Source organism: Vanessa cardui, chromosome Z, assembly GCF_905220365.1.
Source record: "Vanessa cardui chromosome Z, ilVanCard2.1, whole genome shotgun sequence".
In the NCBI taxonomy this organism is placed as follows: Eukaryota; Metazoa; Arthropoda; class Insecta; order Lepidoptera; family Nymphalidae; genus Vanessa; species Vanessa cardui.
The window spans coordinates 3,817,699-3,838,153 of NC_061154.1; the positions used below are offsets into that span (position 1 = coordinate 3,817,699).

The window sequence follows — 20,455 nt, forward strand, 5'->3', positions numbered from 1 at the left end:
CTCTTTCTAATCGTCCTGGATGTAACGTTCTATTGCATCATATGGAATGTGCACTTACATCCCATGCAGTGGGATAGTGTCTCCTGTAAACTGAATGTTAACAGATTTTTTATGACTTAAAAATTTTGTTCTGAAGTCGAGATGGCCCAGTAGTTTGAACGCGTGCACCTTAACCGATGATTGCGGGTTCAAGCCCAGGCAAGCACCGCTGTTTCATGTGCTTAATTTGTCTTTATAATTCGTCTCGTGCTCAGCGGTGAAGGAAAACATCGTGAGGAAACCTGCATGTGACAAATTTCTGCCACATGTGTATTCCACCAACCCGCATTGGAACAGCGTGGTGGAGTATGTTCCAAACCTTCTCCTCAAAGGGAGAGGAGGCCTTTAGCCCAGCAGTGGGAATTTACAGGCTGCTGTTGTTATTGTTGTTGTTGTATGTAATTCACGAGCTGTTAATATCACTCTACATTTATTGGGTATTAATTAAATGTCACATAAAGTGAATAAAAGGGACGCGTTGTTATTTGCAAGCCAATATTACGAATTTCACCCAAAAAAAAAATACATTGAAAAAGCTTTACTTTGCAGTCAAAGCGAAATTAAAACAAAAAGTTAAGTCATCCGTATACTGTCCTTTGAATAGAGAACGATAGAAATGGTATCAGGAATACATTTCTGAATTTAATTGAAAAATTGAAATTCTAATTTGTATATTTTTAAGACCTATTATAATCACAGTTAATTTTCAATAATATAACCTGAAGGTTTGGTCTTTATTCCTTCAAACTGATCCATTGGCAGAATTGCATTGAAAATGGACACATCCAGGTTCTCACAACGTTTTCCTTCAAGTAATCACAGGATGAGGAGGTAAATATTGTTTGTGTACTGGCCCTAGGCCCAACAGTAAGATATTTACTGTCTGTTAGTTTTAAATTTACTTTAAGCGAAACTTGAGGATATCTGCGTATATCTAAATAAATTCTTTAACATTTGAAAGTTTTTAGATGCTAAATTTACTTGGTGGTTAGGCTTTGTGCAAGCCCGTCTGGGTAGGTACCACCCTCTCATCAGTTATTTTACCGTCAAATAACAGTACTCAGTATTGTTGTGTTCCGGTTTGAAGGGTGAGTGAGCCAGTATAACTACAGGCACAAGGGACATAACATCTTAGTTCCCAAGGTTGGTGGCACATTGATGTAAGGAATAGTTAATATTTCTTACAGCGTCATTATCTATGGGTGATAGTAACCACTAACCATCAGGTGGCCTATATGCTGGTCCGCCAACATGTACCATAAAATGTGGAACGACGACTAGGAGTTACTGAGAATTCTCTTACTTTTGAACCAACAAAGCGTACATCAAGAAATATGAACATCTTTAAATTATTTAAAAGGTTTAAATGACTTCGGAACAGCACGGCATTAATTTTTTATGGTATATAAAGGTTATATAACAAACAGGCAAGTGAGATTCCTGATATTCCTGTTTTATCTTAAATTCTTTAAATTAATTAACGCGCAAATGACTCTCCTTATTAAATTATTAAAAATTTATGTTAAAAAACAATTTAAACCTATACGAATTTGTTATTAATTTTATTAGGCTGCTTTTTGTTTAATTTCAACAATTGAAATCAAAATTGCGTAAGATACGAGTTTCAGAACTTTATTATATTTATCAGATATTTACTGAATGAAGACTATATTTTTAAGCAATTATATATTTTTAATTACTTTATAAATATGAAAAATAGAAATATGTTATGTATGTATAATATATCATGTTTGCCTATGCATATTATTGCTATTGTGAATGATTTCATCTTCTCATCAATTGTGATATATGATATTGGTATTAATTAGTTAAGTTATTTCGATAACCCCTAACGAGGAAGACGCACAGACGTGGAAAATCATGTCTCACCGCGTCTTAGGGCGTCCAGTAACCGTAAAGGGAATTCCTCAGAAAGATACGCATGTATGATTTACATATATTATACACGATTGACTTTCTTCGTGTTCTAATTAATACGTAATTTTTTTATTTGTAGTCAAATATAAAATAATTACTAAAATAATAGCCTAGATGACCCAGCGGTTAGAACGCGTGCATCTTAACCGAGGTTTACGGGTTCAAACCCAGACAAGCACCACTGAATTTTCATGTGCTTAATTTGTATTTATAATTCATCTCGTGCTCGGCAGTGAAGGAATCCTGCTTGAATCCTCATTTCATAAAAATTCTGCCCAACCCACCACCAACCAATTCCACCAACCCGTATTGGAACAGCGTGATGGAATTTGTTCCGAATTTTCTCCTCAAAGGGAAAGGAGGTCCTAGCTCAACAGTGGGAAATTTATAGGCTGTTATTGTTGTATAGAATAATTAACTTATCTATATAATCAATTATATATATAATCAACAATATTACATCAACTTACATATTAGTAAAATATTTTAAAATAATTAATATTTGTAGTATTTTAGTCTTATGACACTTTTTCGCCGTACTGACGTTCAATGTAGTCTAAGCTTATTAATTAAATATGGGATAAAGTTTGAAACGAACGAATTGACCAAGGATGTATTTTCCTAGCGTAATCTTATATGCTTTACGTGCCATTGATTGTATTCTCATAATACGGAGCTTTTGTTCCATTAATTTTGCTAATGGAAAAATGTTTTTTTTTTTCAAACAGATGCAATGGATTTTCCTTGATATCATGAATATGATTACTCAAAGTTATTTCGTTATCCACGGTCAATATTAATTATACAACGACTGTAATTTTTAAAATTCGAATTTAATATTTATGTAGGTATATGTCGAAGAATGCCGAGGTGGGTTTGGTGGTTGATCTAACATTTGGAAGACTATGTGGTCAAAATTGGTTAGCATCGCATTCGACACTTGTCAAATAATAACGACTCGCGTTGCCATGACACTTAAAATTCCATTTTGTGGTGACCAGCCCTTAAAAGTAAATAAGCCATCAAATATTATTGGCAATTACTCTATTCATTAATTATGAAATAACTAAACAAATTAAGCGCCGTTTCATATAATGTATACGTGAAAGTTAAATAAATCAAAATATAGAATTATAAACTCCGTTGTTATATTATATTGTTATTAGTTGTCGGACGCGGGCCATCGGATGTTAGTTATAAAAAAAAATGCCTGACCTTTCTTTGGATATAAGAATTGCTTCATATCCAATATAGAATTTGCTTCAGGCACAGATTAGAAAACTATGCATTTATAATGTTAGCATAGATAATAATACTAATGAAGTATAATATTCGCGGCACGTGCAGTGATGAGTAGGGAGCCTCGCCGGTGAGGGGGCGTCGAGACAAAGATGAGCCGCGTCGTGCCGTTTACATATTTGCTCAAGAATAGAGATGCTTTCAAGAGTGGTTATACTTGTCCTACAAAAAAATATACAACGTTTTTTATTTTGGGCTAATTTTGAATGCAATGACATCGATATCGATCAACGACCGAACTGCTGACCGAATTCGGGTACTGTGACTTGCTTAAGGGTTAATAATATTACTTGAGGTGGTTGTCTCAAGTCACCTCACTAATTTGGACGGTCCTAAGTAGGACAGCAGCTGAGATGGCCTCGTCCTGACGGGAATGTTGCTACAAGTGGTGCGGGAGGGCGAGATCATCCACTGAGAAGAGCTCGTACGAGTCACGAGCGAACACTGCACCGCGAATGTACACGATACCTTAACCTCATCGCCATCGCAATTATTAGTAGCTAGGAATCCGACATAACCTCTGAAAGGCCCCGGGTACCTTTTTAAAGGTTATCACTGTGCTAAAAAAAGGTCTGTAATTGCTGAGAAGACTGTGCACTTTCATAGACTAGACCTTATACTCCATGTTAAAATTTAGCCAATATACCTATTGTTGTGCATATTATTCATAATAAAATGTCAACATTTGTCGAAATAATTTTAGTATATTGATTTACGTTTCGAAATTATATTACTTTCTAACTTAGAAGCGATTAGCGTTTACAACTTTTTTCAACTGAAATTTTTATCCAATGAGTAAATAGTCCAAACCGTTAGGAAATAAAATCTTGCAAAAACGGAAAATAAATTTTCCTAAAACAATATCAGTGAAGATGTAAAATAAATATTTGAGAACAATAACATATAACAAAGCATATAGTATACGCGCCACACACACACACATACACACATGGGAATAGAGAACGGTGACAGAAAGAGGAAGGGAGAGTATAAAGAGCGCCATGTCAGTGCCGTCATGGCATGCAAATCAATGTTACCTCCAAGGTACATCAATGGGTGATTCAAATAAAATTCCACATACTATGACTAACGACTGGAGGCGAAATGGTCCAGCGATTAGAACGAGTGCGTCTTAACCGATGATTGCGTGTTTAAACCCAGGCAAGGACCGCTTTATATTCATGTACTTAATTAGTGTTTGTAATTCATCTCGTGCTCGGCGGTGAAGGAGTTTTCCTTCGAAAAAATCTAAAACAACAACTGTATGTGTCAAATTTTATACAAACTCTGCCACACGTGTATTCCAACAAACCGCATTGGAACAGCGTGGTGGAATATATTCCAAACATTCTCCTCAAAGGAAGAAGAAGGCTTAGCCCATAAGTGGGATATTTACAGGCTGTTGTTATATGACTGACATGATTTAAAAACATTGATTTCCGCATTGATAAATCCAACGTGTGTTATCCTTACCAAAATAATAATTGTTATTGTTATTGGTCTGCTTAACTTATTAGGTTCCCGTTAGGCGCCCTAGACTATACGCAAGTATTTTTAGATAATTGTATGTCGAAACTCCTGAACTAGATAATGGGTTTTCGTTTGAACAATAACAAACTCAAACAATACACTGCAATCGGTTCAAATTGTTTTAACAAAGACATTTTTAAGAAATGATCAGACAGACAAGAAAGTGAAGTAAAAAGCGTTAAAAGTGCTTTATTTTAGATACTTATTTGATTGAATTTAAATATTTCTCATCTAGGCTCAAACTTGGCAGAAACTAAATTATAGTAAAACTAATTGTTTTGATGCAACTGCAGTCACGACGTTATCAATTAATTAACTTTAATAAATATTTAGCCGGACTGCTTGATATGAGTTAACACGTAACTTTTTCATTCGTTATCTCCTAAGCTTTTACTCTCAATAAAACGAATCTTAATTAGAAGAGGATGGAAGATAAGATTGTGAATATGTCATTCGATATTTAAAATGACTGCTCGTGAGCCAAATTTTGTTATAGCAACTCTACGCTGAGCGTTTAAAGTACATAATATAATTCAGAGACAATAAAAAATGTAGTATACTTAAAATGATATTATAGCGCAATAGAAGTTAACAATATAATAAAGTACTCATACATTTCCAACAATAATAAATTAATGATGTAATTGAAATTTTGTTGCGACTCTATGACTTGTGCCAAATGAAATCTAATTTGTTGATTACAGAAAATCTAGACAAACAACGAGTGTTTTGATGCAACTGTGTAGCGTACATGGAGTGCCGACATTATTAGTTTATTGACCTTAATAAATTGAAGGTACGGTCACCTTGCACACTTGCAGTATGTCAATATTTAGCTTGACCGCTTGACATGAGGTCAGTATCATCCAACATCTATGAGGTTATCAGTGAGCATTTCATGTTGTTTTCCTGTGATTTTCCAAATGTACATTCTTAAATAATCTTAATTATAGATTCATTTTATAATAGTTGACTAGTTTGTCTATCTGATATCCTAAACAAAACTTCAAATGAGCTTGAAAATATTTTGCCCTTTATTACTGTTATGACATTTATAGAGACGACTCACGTGATTGATATAAAAGCTGTTTAAAAAAATACCAGACCTTTTTTGGCTCTGTTAGCCAAACTTTTAATCAGGTGATCGAATATTTGATTAATTAGAAGTGAGTATTTGATTGGTAGAGAGAGTTCTGAGACTGAATGCAAAGAGAACAGTGATGAAAACCGGCAGTGGTCTTTATCAGCCGTTAACCGTCGCAGTGCAATCGCGAGGCAGGCAGATAAAGGATTTGCAGTTGTTTATATCGCTTCTGTGCGCGGAGGTGCGGGCGGGACGCAGTCAGTGCGCGCGCGATGTGACCGGTGATGCACGCGTGCAATGCTACGCATTAGTTCGACTTCGACCACGATAAATCGAACATGGCTGAGTGGTCGTTCCTCGAGCGCGACTACCCCAACCGGGCGTACGATGCGTTTCCCTTCCCGTACTATCAAGACAAGGATATCCAGCCTGCGCCTGCGCAATGCCTGGCACCGCAAGCGCAACCGTTCCAATGTCCTTCACCGACGCTGACCGTTTTACTCTCTCCCGCTCAGCAAGGGACGCAGCAAATATGCGAATACAATGCAACCCCCAAAGGGTATGTAATCTTTTTTTTTATTATAATTACGTAACAATTACTTGCCTAGCGCCGTATCAATTAATATTATTAGCGTGACATGATCGACACATGTGAGCTGTCTAATTTATCGGTCGTTTCATACATTGTAACGTTAGGTTATTGTTTTTATTATGTTGTTATGATTAGATTATTAATACCCTGGCTCGCACTGTAAAATGGCGGAATGTCGGATATAACATTACTCGCTAGGTAATGTTATTGCTAACACTGAATTCGATATTTTCAAAATATTGACATGACTATTTATATTTTTATAATAACAATCGCTAATTAGTATATTACGTGTTGTTTTTAATTGTCTATGTGTAGACGTTTTATTTAATGATGGTCGTGCAGTTTTAGATTTTAATTTAGATTCGTATCGTAAATTGCTCGAGTTGTTTGCGGAGAACTGTCAGCAACTGCTTAGCGTGTCTTAGATAATAATAAATAAGTGCATCTAATGACAAATATTTATTAATATTACTTATCAAAATATCGATAACAGATTCAATGTCTTTCTCATCTACACCTAACGAGGGACGATTTCTTTCTGGTTTAAATACCTTTTGTTGTAATGATCCGGCAATTATACATTGAACTTATCGATATTACAACTAGTCAAATCATGATATTGATTTCGATTAATCGATAATTAGATCAATTGTATTATTAAAATTTGTAATGATGATGATTTTTAGACAAACCATTGGGATAATTATCATCGTATATTGATTATCTTATTCATTATGATATGATATTTAGGAAACCGGAGATTGTCTCTGTAAACTTCACTGTTTCCTAAAATTGATCTTTGAAATTTCTGCTGTTATAAAAATGCTTCTCACTTCTTAAAGAGCTTAAAAACTTTACCAATGTTCGAATTTTGAAAATTATAATTTCCGTCGGCAAAAGTTTTTTCATAAGATTTCCATTTACCGTCGAACATGAGATAAATTAATAAGTTTAAATTAAACACATGAAAACTTTGTATCTATTTCTATAAAGGATTGATCCTTCACAAGGTCATTTCCTCCTTGATAAATAATCATAGTAATTAAAAGATATTTGTATATTTCATACAATTACTTCTGCTTATCAATAATACTTTTTTTTATGCATTATAACTAAAAACAAAAACAATATCTATACTTATAAATATGATTGTAACTGTTTACCTAATCACGTTCAAATCGCTCAACCTATTTAGATGAAATTTGGTATGGAGATAGCGTAAGTCCCGTGGAAGGCTTCATACTTAGGCTTTTTTAAAACTAAAGCCGCAGGTTCATTTAGTATTTTTAATATTCCACAATTTATTGATGTCATTTTCTTTAAATTTTTAGTCGAATATATCGTCCTTTTTAAATGATTACTGATGAGAATATTTCTCTGATATTTGGCTTTCCCAACTCAAAAAACTTGTATCACATTTATTTTATGTGAAGTAAGGGAACTGCCAAATAGCTGCCAATATACCGGCACATTTTAATTATCAAGGTTGAACACATCGGTGATGTAAGGAATGATCAATATTTCTCACACTATCATTATCTTTGGACGGTGGTGATTACTTACCATTAGGTATTTTTGCCGGTCTCAAATCTATAAAATATTATGGACGCGTTTTAAGCATGGATATATGCAAACTTACAAAGTTCTATATTTATTTCGACAGAAGTTTAATGATTATTGCACGCCCTAATTAAAAAAAAAAACTTTTATGTGTGCGTATTTGCACACAAACATAATACACATTAATATAAAAGTAGATTGTGTAGCGTTGTAATATCGGTTGATTTTTTTTTAAATTCATAGCTGCTCAAAAAATATTTACACGACACACGACTTATTTAATTTTAAGTACAGCGATTTATCGTAAATATACAGAATAGGGATGTAGCACAATTATAAGTATACCTGATGTCCAATTAAGAAGATATCATGTGAACCAGTTAACTACACCTTCAGCTTCGAGATAATTATTGACTTGCTGTGATAATTATTTCCTTGTTATCTATATATCTATTGATATGGGGATCGCTGCAACTACCTTCTATCCTAATTGTACGCTTCGATCCTGGCACCAGCGATCTTAAACTGCTCAATTCATATCTATATTAAATAAGTCCTTATTATTAAAGACCCTCTCTGCGTGTATATGAGATACAACAACAACAACAGCCCGTAAATTCCCACTGCTGGGCTAAAGGCCTCCTCTCCCTTTGAGAAGGTTTGGAACATATTCCACCACGCTGTTCCAATTCGGGTTGGTGGTACACATGTGGCATAATTTCTATGAAATTTGTCACATGCAGGTTTCCTCACGATATTTTCCTTTACCGCTGAGCACGAGATGAATTATAAAGATAAATTAAGCACATGAATCGGCGCTGCTTGCCTGGGTTTGAACCCGCAATCATCGGTTAAGATGTATGCGTTTTAACCACTGGGCAATGGTTACCATTGTGTAATGAGATAATAAATGTATGACGTGTACAAAATTTGTTAAGCATTTGAAAATTAAACTTATGAATTCGGATTCTAAATGCTTAAGTTTGCAACAGTAACAAATATCGACATTGGATTTTGTAACGCAATCACACCAACGGCTAAATGGATCTGAATGAAATCTGTCACAGAGATAGATTATATTCTGGAATAGCACATCATATAAGTTACTTTTTATTCAAGAATGTATCTATAGCCCACTATTACACGCGGCGACGCTGTAGATAGCTGTCTAGTGTCATTATATAAGTATCTCTCAGCACAGTTACATCAATTTTAAATTTAGAATATTGACGTGACATGCTAGTTCATGTTCTTGTCAGTATTATAACCATTAAATGTACATATGTGATCAGGATGAGTTAGCATCGTATTAGAAATAGTGATCGATACGAACTGACCCGTCTAACATTAGGTTGAATAACCGATAAACTAAAAAAAGATATACCAGGCCTACTATAATAGGCTATTTGACTGGTTTTTAAAATCTATTTTATATTATTTAGTAGAGGTTAAGGAATCCAGTAAAAGTAGATTTTTTATTTCTAGTACATATTTGCCGGAAAATATCATATTAAATATTCCATATTTAAATAACGCGCGAAAACGCTACTTGGACAATATGGCGCTGCAATGGGGTCGGTGACGTCACTTTGCTGTATTTTAATCTGTGGTACATATAGTAGAAAAACAAGGTTTACAAGAAAGTGACTTCATTATAAGCCCGGCCAATCAGGAGCGTTATGAGTCAGTTTGAAAAAATGCATTTTTATTTATTGTTTTTTGAACAAATTAAGTGTTATTTTCAACTTTCGTTAGTAAATAACCATTTTTAAACTCATAATATACACTGATTACAATAATTCACAATTTATTTTTCGCATTGTCAAATAGCCTATTTGTCAGGTGAATATAATACGGGATTTAACGTATTGTTACGTACAAAATATAAACTATTTTGGATGTGAAATCACACAACATTTCAGCAGCCTATCAAAACGATACATTACAGATAGAATGAATTTGACACATGCTAGAGATTAGACAGGATAAATCCATTAAAATATCGTTCGATAATTCCAAAACGATTTATATGGCAGGATTAAATATGTTCGTTGCAGAAGCGGCTATTGAAAATTATGATGAAAAATATTTCTTTATACAACTAGATGTATCCCGTTGTGAAAATCAAGCTTATTACGAACGGTAAACTAGTTAGGGTGCCTATTCGGTGGTCATAATATATTGAAGTGTTGTTATATCGCGGTTTCGTCCGCTTAAAGCAAAAAATATATAATAGTCAGACCACAGCGCTGTAAATCATTTCAAAACTGATGTCTAAATAAATATAAATATTGGACAACATGTATGTGACATTACTCTGATCCCAAGTAAGTAGCTAAAGCACTTTATGTTATGTTATGGAAAATCAGAAGTAACGAAAAATAAGCACCACAAACACCCAGACACAAGACAACATAGAAAACTAATGAACCTTTTTTGTACTTCGACTCGGCCAGGAACCGAACCCGGGAACACGGAGTGGCGTACCCATGAAAACCCACGTATACACTACTCGACCACGGAAGACGTCAAATGTCGATTTGATTGTATTTAAATATTAATGTACAAATGAAATATTAAAAAAAATATTAGTAGACTGCTCATGCATCATCAATTTCATGAGCTCGTTTATTTTGTTTCGACAATTAAGCACTACTAAAAATGTTGTTTAGGTAGCTACGAGGTATATAATGAAATTCTTTAACAGCTAGTAAGTTCTTAATATTTGATCTGTGGCGTGCTATCATTGAATGTATACAACACTTACCCCTGAGAGCCTATTTCATATCACCAATGCGCCAACAACCTTAGGAACTCAGATGTTATATCCCTTGTCTGTAGTTACACTGGCTCACTCACCCTTCAAACCGGAACACAACAATACTGCGTACTGTTGTTTAGCGGTAGAATATGTGATGAGTGGGTGGTACCTACCCAGGCGGGCTTGTCCAAAGCCCTACCACCACGTGAAATTTCACTTTTAGTTCAATTTATAAGATTAGAGTAATTACTATATTAGATTATTTCAACGCAAAGCTGTCTCAAGCTGTCAGCACTAGGTGATTAAAAAAAGTCGAAATTACTAAAAGATCACGTTTTGGTAACAGGTAAATGGATTTTTTTAAATTTTTAATCTGTATCTGGATTTTATCATTACAATAAAATAGTTTCAGTTCACCGCACCCTCAAGCTTTGAGTAAGGTTGGTCCTACACCTGAACTGATTCCATTCCAATCGTGTAGGATAAGCCGTTAAAAGAATGAGGGTATCGACACCTATGTTGGTGCACACACTTGAGTGAGATCTTTCAGGCCATATTATTATATACTAGCTGTGCCCACGACTTAATTTAAGAAAAAAGTTATTGTAGCTTAAGCTACTCTTTATTACATCATCTATGTGCCAGTGAAAGTCCTGTCATATATATGTCATCAGTCCAAACGCTACAGACATTATCCGAAACACACAGACAAATAGACGGACAAAATAGTAAAAAAATATATTTTTGTAAACCGTGTCGTGTACACATACGCATTTAGTAAAAATTGGTTATTTTAATATTACAAACAGACGCTCCAATTTTATTATACGTACAGATGATCACTACATTTAGGCAAACTAACGAAGATTTCCGCTCAATGTTTTCATTTAGCAACAAGTTCGGTATTAATTTAAAACGCAATAAGCACATGAAAATTCAGTGCTTACCTGGACTTGAACCCTCAATCATCTGTTGAGATGTACGCCTTCAAACGCGTTCACAGTTCTAGCTCGGATTATAATAAATACATAACCTACTAATATTAACCTGAAAGTTTGTTCATAGAAGGATATACTTTTATTAGTCTTTAACGCAACTCCTTATTGTATTTGAATGTCAAGATTTAACATAAAGGATAACTAACATATGCTTCCCAGTGCTAAGCTACTAAAACTACTAACTCTAATGATTCATATACAAAGCGCGAATAATTATGACAATATTATCGTAAATTTTTCCTATACTTTTATGTCTATATCTGATTATAACATCTTGTCGATAGATATGTTGTATAAATAAAAGAATATTTTCATTTCCCATTTAGTCCTTCACAATTTTCCGCTGCGCAAAACAACAAGCGTGGGACGACATAGAATTTACTATGCACTGGAAGATTACGTTGCATACGCATATAATATACAAGACACATATGATTGATACATTCTGTGATGTAGGTAGATGTTTTTCTAAACAGAAGTTTAAAAAAATAAATGTATAAAATTTTCTTTGTTCAAATCCTAGAAAGTAACTATATTTTCTTTCATATTTTTGATAAGGAAATAATGTCAATAATATCTACAGATATAGTTAATATGGTAGTACTGTAGAATTAAATGTCGCTAAACTTGAACCCACATATGAGCAGTGATATTTTAGAGAGTAGGTAGTAGTTTTACTCAAAAGTAAATTATTTTCGGACTGCCACTAAAATTATTTGCTAATAATAGAAGTAAAATAATTAAACTTATACACACAAATTTGTCCTTGAAATATTACGCTAGTATATAAATATAACTCATATTGTGCTAAAGATATTAATCTTAAAAACTAGTTCAAATAGAAAATGCAGGTGAATGAACCACGGCGGATTATTAAATATCAGATTCGCGGAGTTATAATCGTATCGTAAAATATTTGTGAATCGATGTTCAATACTTCTGAAATAACGATGAAAATACTACCTCCAAGAATTAAAAATGTTGTTACATCGTATAAAAAAAAAACTTAATTAAAAATGTATTTCATTTTCTAAACGAAGCTATCGAAATATGATATCATATTCAACTTTTACAAATGTATTTTCAAATGGATGAAAATTCATTTGTTTCGGATATTAAGCATAGCAGCCCATTAGGGTTGAATTTAAATAAACAATGTAAAAATCTTCCAGCTTAAAACATTTTTCGATTCCAGTACGGCGCTACAAAAGGACACAGAGAACAGGTGACGTAAATCTGAAAGGCAAAGTGAAGTGCGTGGAAGCGTGACGTCAAACACATTTTTGCAGTCAAAGTTTAAGCGTGTTAATTAAAAGCGTTTATTAAACTCACAGTGATACTGCTAAACTTATTTAGAACATATTTTCTGAAAAATTTAACATCCGAGCGCTGTAAAAGCATTGTCCCTTGAAACGGCTAGGAAGAAGTTTCTGTTTGATTGTGAAGTATTTTCATTGTGATTGAATTTAAAGTACCTAGCTATTTCATTTTCCAACAATGAGTTCATTATGTTTATAAAAATCATTCATATGACGCTAAAAAGCCGTGCGCTTGTCGTACTTTTTCTATTTCATATGCATCATTCTTTATCACTCTATTTTGTTCATTATTGAGAGATTATTAAAACGAACGAACCTTACACAGTTATGTTCAGACGTCCATAACAACTACTATATTAAAAATTTATTATGGAGGCGTATTACATAACTACCCATTTTGATTGATGTGGATCAAATTTTTGTGTCAAATATTATAATATATAAATTTAATTTTTTGCATTCTTTAATCGTTTTGTATTTTTATTTTTTGGGTCATACTGGATATGTACTGTCACAGATTCTACCACTAAAACAAACTTGCCGCCCCTACTTTTTTTTGCAACATTTATGATTTGTGTTCTATCGTCCTTATTTCATCGATTTTTACCGTTATTAGTATGATTCTAAACTAGGTGATATTTCCGTCACTTACTAGATTATTTATCCAACCCGCTATGTAGTGACGAATATATGGATTACGGACGTAATGTGTATGCATGTAATTAAATATATATACTTTTTTATTTCTCTAAGATAATAACAAATTTGGCCTAAATTTGCCGCCCCTCTAAATCTGCCGCCCTAGGCTCCAGCCTACTTAGCCTATTGATTAATCTGCCACTGACTGTAAGGTACTTTATGTATTTCTTAGGTAATTTTGTTACAATAAAAACACAACATCAAATAAGGTACAATGGTCTAATGTTTTCAAACTGCAATATAATGATATAGCAGTTAGAAAATATTTCAAATGCGATATTACCTGTCAGGGAGAGGTGTATTTTATGACAATTTGTCTTTAACGGTCTTAGGTGTATATTACTCGTATTAATACGGGATCGTTACAACAGTGAGTGGCACTTTATCACTCATAAAAAAAAATACAAATGTCTTGCATTTAATGGCGTGTAAGACTGCTTTTTTACATACATTACATGTATACATTAAGTTCAGTAGTTAGAACATATGTGTATAATGTGTGAAGAAGATTAGACCAGATCGAGTTCAGGTAAGAAAGTAAATCTTTGTAATCATTTGCCAACTGTTCGAATCTTACAGAAAATGTCACGAGAAATGTTTGGGCTGATGTTATATTTTTCATAGTAAACTAAATTTGTAAAAATGTTTCATATTCGTTCTTCGTATCGTTTTTCGTTTTATTTTAATGTATTCCTTTAGAATCGATCCATTATTTTAAAATAAAGATTAATATTTAAATTCCGAATTCTCTCGATGTTTTAGTAAGAGCGAGCTGTAATTTTCGGTATTCAATGCTGCACTTATACATTACAAGGCCGCAACAGCAACGTATTGGGATAAGCTTAAAAGCCACTTGGCCAATCCTCGTCGGCTTACCTTCATAGATTGTAAATTATTGAATTCTCGATAATATTCACTATCGAGAATTAAATAATTTACCATTATAATATTAATAATTTACAAACGGTAATTATTTACAATAATTATATTTATCCATTAAAATCGAGAAGGATTTAAATTTATAATTAAAGGACTATAAAATAGGTCATCTTTCGTAGCTGTGTACGCTCGTGAGAAAATCTACTTCTTCGGCTAATTCTAAATAAGTTTTGATTGTTTTGAAATAATTAGTTACAATTAAATAATAATAATTTACTTTTAGTGATTAATATTTTGATAGATGTAATTTCTTCATTCACAGCTTAAAGTTGGAATGACATAAATATTATATAAAAAATTAAGTGGTAAGTTATAATATAATAGATAACCTGCGAGTGATTTTCTCATCCCACCCACCCACTCATCAGTTATTCTACCACCAAATAATAGTACTCAATATTGTTGTGTTCCGGTTTGAAAGGTGAGTGAACCAGTGTAACTACAGGCACAAGGGACATAACATCTTAGTTCCCAAGGTTGGTGGCACATTGACGATGTAAGGAATAGTTAATATTTCTTACAGCTTCATTGTCTATGGGTGATGGTGACCACTTACCATCAGGTGGCCCATATGCTCATCCGCCAACTTATACTATAAAAAATGTACACATGGATGTCAAAAATATTTTCAATTTATTCAACACCAAGTGAATTATTTTTACATTAATTCATTAGATTCTAAAGAACCTACTCTTTACTTAACTAACTGAGACGAATCGGCAATATTTAGTAAGTATTTATATGCAGTTGAAAAGTATAAATGAAAAGTGATCGTTATCTCTAATCATATTTATATATAACGTATGAAAAACAAAACAACTCCAATCTTTTTATCATGATACACATTTCTTGTATATTTATAAATTGATATATATATTTTTAATAATACTTTATTTAAAATTTTATATTCCATACAAAGACATACCTTTTGGAATTTATTGAAAATAAATTCTTTTCATAGGAAAACCTTTCATTTTTTTTTTTGTTCTTTTTGGCGAACGAGCAGGCAATACGTGATCGTGTTTTGTTTTGTATTTTCTTCGGATTCACAATATTTTCATTTGATCCATACGAAGTGGGTTCGATATCTCATGATGCTAAATAAAAAATAGTATTGTACCTATTTGAAAAAATATCACACAATTTTGTTGCGGACAAACAAATACTCAATACAAATGCAAAGATAGAACAAATAAGGAAGTTTTATTCGATATTTAATTTACCAAATGTCCAAGTTCATCTATTTATCTAAGGATTACAGTTAACCTCGTTAGTAATTTTAGGTTGAATATTGCAACTGAATTTAGTGCTAGATCCAGACAAACGATTGGCCTGAAATTTTGCTCAAAACTTTTGCTTCTGGTAACAAAACAATCTAATGTCCGGCAGATGAGAGAATGCGCTCCTGTCTGAGCCGTGAGCGAATAGATTACTTTGAAGCAGCCAAATATTTTCGAAAGTTTAGAAAATAATTTACTCAACATAGACAATTTTTACTCCTATTTTCTATTGTTTTAATGAATGTTGGGTTAGAATTTAGTACAAATTTATTATAGTAGTAATACTGTTACATTCTGGTGACTAAGAATCTCTTGATCGGTTTTCAGGTTTCATGATCTGTACGAGGCGGTACCAGCACAGATTTAGGCTTCGACAAAGGTCAACAATCAGATAGAATAAACAATTACAAGCAATGACCGTCAAATTTTTAAAATTACATTAAAACAAAAACGATAATATTTATTTTTAATCATTGATCGTAAAAATGAGTTATAGCAGGAGTAACTAAATACGTTTGAAGATCAATCTTCGTTTTATAGAGTCTCCAATTGGCAGACTAACGTCAGGAATTAGAGGACGATACAAAGATATCCACTTAGGTATTATTGTTTTCTATTATTATCAATTTTTCATATGTCACTATTATTTTGATTAATATTATCCCAATTTTATTAATAGTTTATTTCATACTATATAATGTATTTAATTACTATTATTTTATGACAAGAGTTATTAAAACTTGTATACCTGATTAAAATCGCTTGTTCAAACGACTTATGTTTATAAGGTATATCAATACCTTGTAGAAATATCAAAATATAATTAAACGAATTGTTTAAATTTATATTACATGTGTGCGTGTATCTGTATATGCTTATGTGTGTGCTTGATACGTAAGTGTGTGTATATACAAATATCTGAGTGAAATAAGAGGCTGTACTTCTATAACGAGATCTCTCAATCTTGATAGCTGATTCATTTTAGTCACTAGGTAGATTCGACAAGTTTAATCGAAAATATTTCAGTTTTTCCTAGCTTCTTTCCGTCGTTTAATCCAATGGAACGTAACGTGGACGTCTGCCGACGACAGTTCAAAAAATAATCGTAATTTTTTAACTTATTATTTCACAGATATTTAGTATGAAAATTTACTTCATTTGATATTATTGGTTTTATTTATTATCTTTAATCCATTTTTTTCTGTCTAACATATGCAGTGGTACTGGAAAAAAGCCTAATAAAAAGACACCTCGCTTAATTACCATATTTTGTTTGAAATATTTTTGTAACAAATGAACTATTTCCGAGATAGAGCGCAAAGGATCATCTGCGTCAAGCCATACAGAGGAATGTAAATCAAAGAAGTACGTTGTATGCATTCAACAAAAAAATAATTATGAAAATATTTTAATTTTTAAGTACATAATAATATTTCGAAATATTATTAATGCCAGAAAATAAATATATTCGTTTCATAATTCAGACTACTTTCAAATATAATTTTAGGTAATAAATATAATTATGGTTTAAGAAAATTAAAAAAAAAAATCTTTTATTGAAACAAGTACTCGATGTGAAGAACATAGGCGTTGACACATCATTATCATCATCAACAGCCTATTTTTGTCCACTGCTGGACATAGGCCTCTCCCAGTGCACGCCACTGTGGTCTTTCTCCGGCTACTCGCATCCAGCTCCTGCCTGCCGCCTTGCGTATATCGTCACTCCACCGTGCCTGAGGACGTCCTACACTACGTTTGCCGAGACGAGGTCTCCACTCTAGAACACGTTTTCCCCAACGGTTGTCGGTTCTACGACAAATATGACCAGCCCACTGCCACTTCAGCTTACTAATCCGGTGGGCTATGTCGATGACTTTGGTTCTTTGACGGATCACCTCATTTCTGATGCGATCCCTCAAAGAAACGCCGAGCATAGCCCTTTCCATAGCACGCTGAGCGACTTTAAGCTGGTGGACCAGCCTTGTCGTGAGTGTCCACGTTTCGGCTCCGTATGTCATGACGGGTAGTACGCACTGATTGAAGACTTTCGTCTTAAGGCACTGTGGGATCGACGATGTTAAGATTCGACGTAACTTCCCAAACGCTGCCCAACCCAGCTGAATTCTTCTATTCACCTCGTCCTCAAGGTTGTTTCTACCTAATCGCAGAGTCTGCCCGAGGTAGACATATTTTTGAACAACTTCGAGGACGGTACCGTGTATCGTAGTCGGTTCCGGTAGAACATGTTCATTGAACATGATCTTGGTTTTATCCAAGTTCATCCGTAGGCCGATACGCATAGAAGAATCAGCCAGCTCGTTCAGCATTTGTTGTAGGTCCTGCAGCGTTTCTGCCACGATGACGATGTCGTCTGCGAATCTCAAGTGAGAGATGTATTCGCCATTGACACATATGAGCTCTTTAAAAAAAAGAAAAATACTAATCCTTAAGTATACCTGTATCATTAAGTTTAAGATGGAATTTTATACATATATATATATATTATAATATATAACTATTATAATATATCGATAAAAAAAATTGATTTCGTGTATAATTCTTGTTACACAATCAGAGAAATTATATCAATTACAAAAGCATTAATTTTGTTTTCGCTAATTCGCTATCGCAGTACAGAGTATATACCTACATACTATTTTCGGTTTTTCGCTTTGAAATCACCGTCACAATATTGTAATTATTTTACAATTGAGTAAATACAATTGCATCAGACAGTGATAAGACTTCGTCACAAAGGATTGATTTCGGATATGCGCGCACGCCGTCTGCCACTACCAGACTTGACGTCCCTAGTAAGGCTGATGTACTAGAAATTTTCCTGCTAAATAGCGCGATATACATTCCAATACAAAAATAAATATTTAATCCATTAAGGATTTGGTGTTAAAGTAGAAGTAAATTCACATTTAACACCATTAAAGTTCACCGTCATTGGTAATAAAGAAAAAATATGTATACTAATAATAAAATGCGAAGATATGTGTCTGTTTTCTTGTCTATCTATTATCCTTTTACGAATTTAAACTCCAAACGTATGACTGATAACTCTACTGGTTATTATAATATTTTGTTAAAAATACTTGTAACACAACAAAAGCATAGCGTAGCGTAGCATCTGATAGTGGACGTTCCTTAAAATTGAAATAGGTTGAATCAGACTGTTACGTATTATGTAAAGTGTATCCGAACAATTTGACGCTTCTTTTTGCTTATCCTGAATCTTAATAAGCACGTGTTTTAGATTGTTATGCCCAAAAAAAACTTAAACAAGAAAGGAGGTTTTATTTTTAATTAAAAAAAATTAGAATATTTTTCAAAATATTTCGTATCAAAACCTGATTTAGAATTCGATATTTGAATGCAATGAAAAATATAAATAATGATCGCCGTACATCAATCGTTAATTTTGAATGTCTCGTTTGATTTAGTAAATTTGAAACCAATGAAAGTGTGGTGCTAGAAATGGACTAGTAATTCACTATAAAATCAATACTTTTAAGGTTCTGTTACTGCAAAAAACTATTTATATTACGTAACTTTAAAGTAGTTACTAGTTTATGTTTTTAATTTATAAATATTGTAGTTTATTTTTAAAAATTATACCTACTTATAACCACAGATAAACAAGATACATAATAGAACTTCATGGTAAATATTTATATTACCAGAGTCAATCATCACCAAAGAATAAACCTATAATACCTCATTTACAATAATCATAATAATAAACTACCCCACTTGGATATCCTGTATCGCCGGCCGGAATCTCGAATACAAAACTCAGACATCGATTAACATGACTATAAATAATTATATGCAAATACTTGGCATGTTTATAATAGCGGATATATTTTTAATTATAACTACTCAAATTTGATAATATACCCATAAATATTATTGACTAGCTATGCTCGCGACCTTGTATGCGTTCGAATTTAACAAAAAATAAATTATTGTAGCCTAAGTTACTCCTTATTATACCAATCATCTGCCAGTGAAAGTCCCGTCAAAATCGGTTCAGTCGTTTCAGAGATTAAACTAAACAGACAGATTGAAAGACAGAAAATTGTAAAAAAAATATTTTTATTATATGTACCGTGTTACATACATGTGCATTGATTAAAAAAGGGGCTATTTTAATATTAAAAACAGACACACTTCAGTTTTATTATATCTATAAAAACACTTTATCAATTCACGCTTTCGTCATTTTTAAGTAAGATTTTTTTTTAAATATATTGAAAGTTATAGCCATCGGCCCAAATTATATTTATTTGATTACAGATACGTAACTATTTCAAAAATAGAATACGTTCAGCTTAGCTTAAACCAACTTGCGTCTACTAATAGCTTAACAAATGTTGCAATTTAGAGGGAAAATGCATTAACA

The 20,455-nt window shown here is 33.0% G+C and overlaps 1 protein-coding gene across 4 annotated transcripts in view; it reads left to right on the top strand.

Annotated features, from left to right (window-relative positions):
- Positions 1 to 6,156: 6,156 nt before the first annotated feature.
- LOC124543008 (neuronal PAS domain-containing protein 2-like) overlaps positions 6,157 to 20,455 on the top strand; it is an 89,693-nt gene continuing 75,394 nt past the window's right edge. For all 4 annotated transcript variants that reach the window (XM_047120998.1, XM_047120999.1, XM_047120996.1 and 1 more), the window contains exon 1: positions 6,157 to 6,449. In XM_047120998.1, the coding sequence (XP_046976954.1) occupies positions 6,229 to 6,449 (221 nt within the window). In that variant the 5' untranslated portion in view covers positions 6,157 to 6,228. The remainder of the gene's footprint in view (positions 6,450 to 20,455) is intronic.